Here is an 8,907-nt window from a genome sequence, read left to right on the forward strand (position 1 = left end):
CGTCCCACGGAGCTGTGAGTTTGTGAGAATGTAGCATAAAAATGTCAGAAATTACTTGAGTTCAGTTCGGCTTATTTTCTGCATTTTTTTATTGAAAGCATAGTGAAATAGGTACAGAAGACGCGAAGTTGTGTAAGTTTGTTTTTATTTTAGCATTACAAATTGATTAACTATGGCATACGAGCATATCATTGAGTGTACATACACATACGTCTGATTAAAATAGATCTTGACATTTTAACACTAAGGAGCACCTTTGAATTGGAACATTTTTAAGTACATATAGCATCACATATAGGTTTTTTTTCTCGAAAGCGATTTGAAGCCCGGGTTCCGGTAAGTATTATTGCACCGTTGGGAGCAAAGCTTTATCGCGTAAATTGATGATAGAATTTGCAATGACACGTGCCGAGCTACGTAAATAACCACCACTCAGCAGCATTACCAAAGGGATGGACCGCTCCATAGCCGCCCGGAAAACAATCTCATCTCGTTCTATCACACCTTCCGGCGTAATGTCCAGCAGCCCTAGGGGATCACCTTTCAGCACGTCGGTGCCCGCATTGTAGATGATAAAGTTTGGCTCAAATTCCGCAAGCGATTGCTGCAAACATCTGTAATAGCATTCAAAAACAGTGAAGGTTCATTGTAAGGTAATATTTTTGTATGAACCACTGGATGTGTAACCCACTTTCGCAACTTCCTTAGATACTCTTCATCGTCCGTGTGTGGTTTCAGCTCAACCGCACGTCGGATGGCCAGCTTGGCCGGGTGATCGCGCGGATAGATGTGATAGTTGTACATGTCCATAATAAACACACCCGCATCGTCCATTAGGTCTCGCTCGTAACCATTGCCCTGATGGGCATCCAGGTCTACTATCAGTATGCGCTCGACTCCTTTGCCGCTCCCCTGCAGCATCCGTACGGTTAGAGTGATGTCCGCGTATGGACAGAAGCCTCCTCCACGATCGGCGCTGCAGTGATGAAAACCGCCACCTAAATTTATTGCCCATCCAAGACCAGACTCGAGAGCGGCACGAGCTGCCAGTATTGACCCGGCGGTTTGGTAGCGCATAGGCCGAAGATAACTACGCTGCACGAAACAATTCGGTACAAATATCAACGGTGGGATTTCCGCTATTTTAGCCACATTTAGGCTCCACTAAAAAATTGAAAAAAAAAAAATATACGAAATATGAACAACAAATGACAAATTAAATATGAACAGAAAATAGCCCTTCACCTTCAAGCTTTCAATGTAACGTTTCGTGTGCACGTCCAGCAGTTCCTCAAGAGTAATTTCGTTCGGAGCGTAAATATCGTCATCGTTTTGGACGAGTCCATTCCCCTTCAGCAATCGATAAATGTTACCTCCTTTGGCTGCATCGAAGGGATGCAGCTTCTGTAACCCACAGAACCGCACCCCGTACTCTGGTCGATAGACGATAGGAATGCGCTCACGACTAATAGGAACCACGATCGAACGTCCACCTATGGCTATGACTGGTTGGGATGGAACCGAATCGTGTTCTATTTCCTCCTCACTGCTGCTATCCATCGAACATTCCGTAGCGCTAGGGCTGACTCTCAAACACATTTTTCAGTTAGTCCTTTACCCAGCTGATCCTTCCTGCGAACTCATATCAGCTGATACGCACTTTTCCATCGAAATCAACAAAACAAGCTTTTCAAGGTCACCAATTTGTTATGATAGGTATCTGAAGCCTAGTCCAGAGCTACGTGCCAAGGTTACTGTATCGTCTGGACAGGCAATTTTCACAGGTTGTCGATAGAAAAAATGGCACACAAATTAAAATGGTTTGTTCAAATTGCAATTATGTCGACGATAAATAGAGATAGGAATCCGTGTCGCAAATTTAAAATTTTTTGACGATTATGCTTTTTTCGGCTTACGTTTTGCCTTTTCTGTCGAATCTTTTGCGAAATGCAATTGTTCAGTTGGTAAGCGCCCTAAAATGTAATGAAAGGTGTTTAATATCTGATGAACATAGTGGAAGATGTACAGATGTAGATGTGTAGATGATACCGCAAAACGATCTCCTGCGTTCTGCTGACCGGCGTTATTTTGACGGACACATTGTAAACAACATAAGTATCCAGAATGGTTCTCAGCAGAATCGCTTTGTCGTGACCTGGTCAAGTGTATATTCGTCTTGACAAAACCAGCACGTGCGTTTGCATATTGTGACAACCGGCTTGAGGATAAAAGGCGCATTATCGATTCACTAGTTTTATCATCTATTATCCTTGCTACTGCAGTGTCCGTGCAACATAAATTAGACCGCATAAAGGAATTACCATGGCAAGGCAAAATGTGTTGAAACAACCCGTGGGACTTGAGTAAGAACCGTGTAACTTGTAATCGGAAAAGCAACAATCTAATAACATGGCGCCTTTTCCAGGGAACTGATCAATGGCGGTGCATCGTTCAGCGTGGACACAGAATTGATGGAGGATAATAAAGGCTCTGAAAACTTCATGGAGGACGAATACGGCAGTGCAACCGACGACGATGAAGATTATAAGCTAATGATCTCCCCGTGGGACGGTAGCTTTGACGAGTTGCGCGGACAAATGGATAAGATTTCGGAATATATTTATAAGCGTATTAAGTGTAAAGGTGTCGGCGAACCGTTTCCGGAAGACGGTAACTTTCGTGTGATGATCCAGTACAACGCTTTCCAGGAGAAGATAAGAAGACCGTTTGATTCCACCACTTTGCGGTCTTCTCCGTGCCAGTTCCTGCTGGGTGACGCCAATGTACTTCCTGGGTTGGATGCTGCGGTGCGGACGATGCGCGTTTCCGAAGAGTCCGAGTTTGTTATTTCCTATAAGCTGCTCTTCGGCGAGCTAGGATGCCTGGATCGCATTGGGCCGAAATCTGATTGCCTGTATGTAATCAGACTGATCAGAGCGGAGGATGTTGGCGACTGTGATGCGCTCACAAAGCTCGTTGACACGGACCGTCGGTCGTACTCGAAAGTAAAGGAGAGAGTGACACAGATTCGCACCTACGCGAAGGATTGCTTCAAGCGTAAGTTATTGTCGAATGCGATAGTCAAATACTTGGAAGCTGTAGAAGCCCTTCACTTGTGCCAATTGGACGATGCAGATGAAGAGAACGAGCTGAAGGATACTATGATCGCACTGTACACCAGTTTGGCTGTGTGTTACAACCAAAAAGATCAACCGAAGGACGCCCATCGAATGTTGAACGAATTACGTCGCTATTGCGACCTAACGCAGAACGCTAAAGCGCTCTACCAGGAAGGCAAGGCCTTGCACAAGCTGGGAGAGTTTTCGAACGCCAGAAACTCCCTGAATCGGGCACTTGTGCTTCAACCCAACGACAAGAATATCCAAGCGGCACTCAAAGAGCTAGAAGCCACTGTGGTGAAGAATCGACGCGATGAGAAAAATATGTGGTCCCGTGCATTTGGCATGCCCGGACCAGAACAACAAGAGAAGATCGCCGAGCAAAATAGTGATTTCCGGCAGGCTGCTAATACTTCGGTGCTAACATTCGTCGACGATGAGAATCTCGATACCTTTTATCTACCAAATACGCTGTCGGAAACGGAACTGTCAATATTGAAGGAGCTGTGTGAGCAGTATAAGCTGAAGCTATCATTCGACATGGATAATAACAAGAAACGTTATAAGTTACAAAAGAAGTCTGCACCGTAAGACCATAATATTTTTATTCATTCATCAAATCATTCTTGTTTTCATTTTGTTATTACCAGCTGTATTAATCAACATTCTATTCCTAGAACTTCCCAGACAGACATTCGTATCGTATCTCTAATCATTAACGAAACAGACACTCGTATCTTATCTTCAACATTAATATGTCTGCTGATCTGGAGGAGGGCAGCTCTGAATTTTCAAAACATCGTTTAATTGAATTGCAACTCGCTCACGAAATTGTTCTTACGCTCCGTTGAAATTATTGATTGAATTAAAATAAAACTTGACGATATTTGGTCGTTTCAGCCAGTAGCAGCGATATTCTAGTTTTGTTTTTAACCTTAACCATTAAACGTTAGTTCACTGAATAAGATGATGTAGTTTAGTGATGAAATGGCGAAATAAAATCGTTTTATGTGTATTTACAAAGAAAAAAATAAACGCTAGCATCGAGGCTACTTTTTATTAAAAATCCAAAATGCAACAATCATATAAGATAGCCTGGAAACATCGTCTCAGTAGATAGGAAAGTTGGGATCAACAGTTTTTGTCCAGGCGTGCAATCCTCCACTCAGGTCACGTGGTGGGGCCAGATTCCTGGTTCGAAACAATGGCTCAAGATGGCGCACAGCTAGCTGGGAATCGTTACCACGACGACACACAACGTAAACCGGAACGGGCGAGCGCTCCAGCTTGGATAGAATTTCGTCCGTGCGCTTACCGCTCAGTATGTCTTCGATGGGAATATTGATCGGTGTGCCCGGCAATTGACACATCTCGAATTGGTTTGCTCCGCGAACATCGATCAGCAGATGCGGTTGGCCGGTCGCGACCCACTGGTCGTGATATTCGCGTACCGAAATCCGCTCACTTGGTGCCAACAGGCTAAGGGCGGTATCTTTATCGGTCGCCTTCATCCGGCAGAACTGCTCGTAGTCGACCAGCTTTGTAACCGTAGGCGTGTCGGAGCAGACAGCACAGGTTGGCTTCTTCGGGCGCAACTTCAGATTGCGGAAGGCACTCTGCTGCCCGTCGAACAGCAGCAACCGTCCACTGAGGACACCCTCGTTCGACAGGACGATTTTGATTGTTTCCAGTGCCTGCAATGCTCCGATTACACCGGTGATGGCTCCGAGAACGCCTCCGTCCCCACAATTCGTCACGGATTCGGGTGGAGGTGGTGTAGGAAAAAGGCATCGATAGCACGGTCCGCCACGGTAGTTGTACACCGTCAGCTGGCCCTCGAGCTGCAGCGCGCTTCCCGACACGAGTGGCTTACCGAGCATCACACAAGCGTCGTTGAGCAGATAGCGAGTTGCCACATTATCCGTTGCATCGACAATCACATCGTACTGCTCGAGAATGACGATGGCGTTGTCGCTCGTCAGCTGGGTGTGATGGGTTTGAATTTCTATCTGAGAGTTCAATTGTTCCAGCTGGGCCTGTACCGAATCCACCTTCGTTAGGCCGATTGTGGCCTCCGTGTGGAGCAGCTGGCGATGGAGATTAGTTAGTTCCACCTCATCGTAATCCAGTACTCCGATGCGTCCTATCCCGGCTCCGGCCAGATAGAGCGCCGAAGGACATCCAAGCCCGCCGGCACCGACCACCAAAACCGATGCTTTCTTTAGCTTCAGCTGTCCTTGTACGCCAATATCCGATAGAATGATCTGACGACTATATCTTGCGATCTCGTCATTGTTCAACTTGGTGATACAATTCTGTAGAGAAAAGAGAAAAGGCCATTTTATTTCTACTAAGAGCATCGCAAGTTCATATGTTCTACCACGTAGGCAATAGTAAGTTTACCAAACTCATAGATACGCGAATCAGCTTCTCTAGGCCAGATGTCGCAAGACTCTTGGCCAAGAAGAGCCGCTGTTTTGCAACCGTGCCATAACGTCATAGTGGAGATCACAGCACACCCATACACCCATTCATCTAACATCAAGGGGACCGCGTGATGCCCGTGCGCTGTGGTTCTGTGGCAATCATGTTACTTACTTTCTGAAAATGTTTTTTCAAGGTCTTCAGCTGCTGAACCTTCTCGCGTAGCAGCTTTCGCAATGTTCGTATGTCATTCTCCAGCACCTCGATCTCCATTTCGCCATTCGATTCGCCCATGCTCTATCCGTTGTTTCGCTGCAACCAAGAACGAACTGCTAATGTTTTGAAATTAACACAATAATAAATTTAACTAAACTGAATTATACATACGATTTTACGGACAGTACCGCCACGGTCCTTTTGGAACCGTCGTTATTGTTTCTGTGTGTTTACAATGTTGACACAATGCTTTGGCAGCTGATTTCGTCCGCAGTTGTTTTTGGTGGGGAGCAGGGTATGTATAACGTGGAACATATGATATGATATGTGCACCTTGGGCCAATTTTGAATTTTGTTGTTAAATACCATGGATTGTTACATTAATTTTTCGTCTCTTCGAACCGGTTTAGCAGATTGGCAAATATCTATCTACATCATCGAAAAAGGATAATGAATTACAAGAACTGTCCACGCGGTTTGAAACCGATTTATTGTTTTTTATTGCGAAGGAAATTTGTTCAAAATGGCTTGACCTGCTCAGCGTAGAATGACGTTGGTTCGGCTACTACTTTCTTACGTCAAAACAAGAACGCCGGGAACAGCAAGTGCATGTTGTTTATGGTTATTCAATAATTCTTTCGTTTTTCGTGAGATTGCAAACATCCTACAAAATGCTATCAGTGACCAGTGTTGGTTTTATTCGATGGTCAACGTCCCCTCTTCTCATCGGCGGTGGCAGGTTACTTCATACGACATCGATGGATCTGGCCGCCCGTAAGGGTACACGAGAGAAGGCACGCAAGGCAAAAGTGAAAAAGGTCGTAGAAAAGGTGGGATTCATCCGACATGATCTAAGGAAAAAGGGAAAGTATGTGCTGCGTCGTTTTCGTTGGTGTTCCATAAGGGATTCAGTGCGTTAACCACTTCTGGTTTCTTTCGTTATCATTCCAGGCTAAATCTGAACGTAGCTAACAAACACATCGACGATAGCTGGAAGCAGGAATCAAAGGATGATTGTTGGGTAAGCAAGTACTACAAGTGGCGTGTGTATTCGGTCGAGGAAGCGGTACATTGCCATCGAGAAACGCACCATCCGACGGTGTATAACCTACCGAACGCCCCGCTGTTCGCCCATGTGGAACTGAACATGCAGGCGGAAAAGGCAACGCGGTTCGTTGACAACTTTCAGCGGATGGTGGCCGTACCGCATCGTTTCGAGCACGGTGAGAACCGCAACATTATCGTTTTCGCTAAGGGACAAGATCCGCTGAAGGAAGCCAAAGATGCAGGCGCTTCACTGGTCGGTGGGATGGAGCTGATAAAAGAAATCCAAAATGGAGATCTGCAGCTCTCGGAGTATCCGTTCGTGCTGGCACATCCAAATATACTGCCCGAGCTCGTGGTCATCCGTGGGTTGCTGAAGAAGAACAAATTTCCCAATCCACGTTCCGGCACGCTGGGTGTGAATTTGGCGGAGATGATAGAAAAGTATGCCCACGGCATTAACTATGCCGCCGCCAAGGACGAGCAGCAGAAAGATTTCGGGTCGATTGTCGCCTGCATCGGCACGGTAGGTCGATAAGAGCTCGGTCGGAATTGTTTGATGTGTTTTAATGGAATTGGCGGCGGCGTTTGTCTTTGTAGCTACAAATGGAAACGAAACACCTGGAAAGCAATCTAGCAGCGCTGCTGCAGGACGTAAACACGATGCGGCCAAAGCGCGAGGGAAAGTTCGTAACGCGGGTGCTGCTAAAGAGTCCACCGTCGGGCGAGAATTTAAAAATCGATCCGTTCATTTACATCCCGGAGGAGGGCACGTTGGGCAAAAAATCGTCGAAGGCCAACCAGTCGGATGCGGGCATTGAGGAAGACGATGAGCAGGAGGAAGAACCAAAAGCTGCGGCGGCTGTAGGTGGTGCATCGTGATCGGACGTAGGGTTTTAGCTGGCAGTATCCAACACTGTTGTAAAATCGTTTAGAGATTAATAAAGATGAAAATCACACACCTACACATGCGCACTCGAAATGGCAAAGAATCGTGGAAGGCAGCCGTTTTTCCGGCCAGACAGGCCCGCCAACATTGTATGGGTGAAAATTTTCACAAATTTTCCTTACCGCAGTGCAGAGCGCTGGGTGGTTTTCACACCCATGCTCGGTCGGTCAGTCGATCGAGAACGTTTGCGATGTGAAGTCGCACCGCGTGAGCTGCGTCCCTGCGCCGAAAGGGGACTACCGTGGTGGCCTGTTTTAAGTGGAAAGATTCAATATTATTTATCTCCCAAACGCACTTCCGGGTCAGCTTTTTGAAGAGGTTTCGTCCCCGTTCGTTCGCTTCAAATTTCGATCCGAAAAATGACCCACAGGTGAACCCGCGTTCACTTTTCACCCAAAGCAAAGCAAAGCAGAGCAAAAAAAACGGAAAACCTTTCGCGATCGTGACACTACCATCAGCATTCTCACCTTCGATCGCCGGCACGATCACCATAGAGAAGTGCAGACGAGAGCGCGTCGTGGCGCGTGCGCGGTCACATTTCACGCAGCGCGGTCAATTGTCGACATCGTCGGCGGAACGTCCGCTGCGCTGCTGTTCGGTTCAAGCACTCGCGCTGCAAACACGGGCGTCCGCCATCGAGCACCTCGAGACGATATCTGCTGGTGCTACGGTTCCGATCAATTCCAATGCTGACACCTCCGGCGCACGAGATGTGTTCCGGCAGCGATCCGACCACGCAGTTCGCAGCGCAACTCCAGTGCGGAAAACGTCAACGCGCGATCGATACGTAACGTCCGGTCGAAAATGGTGCAGTGATTTTTTTTTCGGTTCTATCATTTCGTGCAATATTCTCCTAGAAATAAATCTCCAGTGTGCTACGATTGAAAACAAAGAAAAGGAAAAATAAAATTCAAAAATTCAAGGTGAGAAAGTGAGCTGATTTGCAGGACCTTCCCGCACACGTGTGGTCCCTCTTTAAGTTCTCCCAAAAGTTCACTTACCATTTCAAGCAGTGTGCCGCTAATTTGTCGTTCAACATACGAAGGTGGTCGTACTTTCCCTCCTCCTGTCGTTTTCGATACGTCGCAGCAACTTGTAGCAACAAATGATCGTTCTCGCGATCAAGTGGTTCCGTGTGCAGGCGTCTGGCCGTGG

The 8,907-nt window shown here is 46.7% G+C and overlaps 3 protein-coding genes across 4 annotated transcripts; 2 read left to right on the forward strand and 1 right to left on the reverse strand.

Annotated features, from left to right (window-relative positions):
• Positions 1–200: 200 nt before the first annotated feature.
• LOC131289044 (adenylyltransferase and sulfurtransferase MOCS3) lies at positions 201–5,855 on the reverse strand. Of its 2 annotated transcripts, XM_058318240.1 has the most exons (5): positions 5,718–5,855; positions 5,048–5,434; positions 1,246–1,458; positions 692–1,164; positions 201–614 (listed from the first exon to the last, which is right to left on the reverse strand). In XM_058318240.1, the coding sequence occupies exons 1-5, from the start codon at positions 5,835–5,837 to the stop codon at positions 344–346; spliced, it is 1,464 nt and encodes a 487-aa protein (XP_058174223.1). In that variant the 5' UTR covers positions 5,838–5,855; the 3' UTR covers positions 201–343. The 2 variants fall into 2 exon arrangements, with proteins under 2 accessions (XP_058174223.1, XP_058174224.1); XM_058318241.1 differs by lacking the exons at positions 201–614; positions 692–1,164; positions 1,246–1,458 and having other exon boundaries at positions 4,171–5,434.
• LOC131289045 (inactive peptidyl-prolyl cis-trans isomerase shutdown-like) lies at positions 2,190–3,797 on the forward strand. Its single transcript, XM_058318242.1, has 2 exons — positions 2,190–2,363; positions 2,426–3,797. The coding sequence occupies exons 1-2, from the start codon at positions 2,323–2,325 to the stop codon at positions 3,708–3,710; spliced, it is 1,326 nt and encodes a 441-aa protein (XP_058174225.1). The 5' UTR covers positions 2,190–2,322; the 3' UTR covers positions 3,711–3,797.
• Positions 5,856–6,355: 500 nt separating the features above from the next.
• On the forward strand, positions 6,356–7,757 carry LOC131286956 (large ribosomal subunit protein uL1). Its single transcript, XM_058315967.1, has 3 exons — positions 6,356–6,627; positions 6,711–7,329; positions 7,404–7,757. Exons 1-3 carry the CDS (start codon positions 6,431–6,433, stop codon positions 7,683–7,685), a joined length of 1,098 nt encoding a protein of 365 aa, XP_058171950.1. The 5' UTR covers positions 6,356–6,430; the 3' UTR covers positions 7,686–7,757.
• The last annotated feature ends 1,150 nt before the right edge of the window (positions 7,758–8,907 follow it).

This window comes from Anopheles ziemanni, chromosome 3, assembly GCF_943734765.1.
Source record: "Anopheles ziemanni chromosome 3, idAnoZiCoDA_A2_x.2, whole genome shotgun sequence".
Taxonomy (NCBI): domain Eukaryota; kingdom Metazoa; phylum Arthropoda; class Insecta; order Diptera; family Culicidae; genus Anopheles; species Anopheles ziemanni.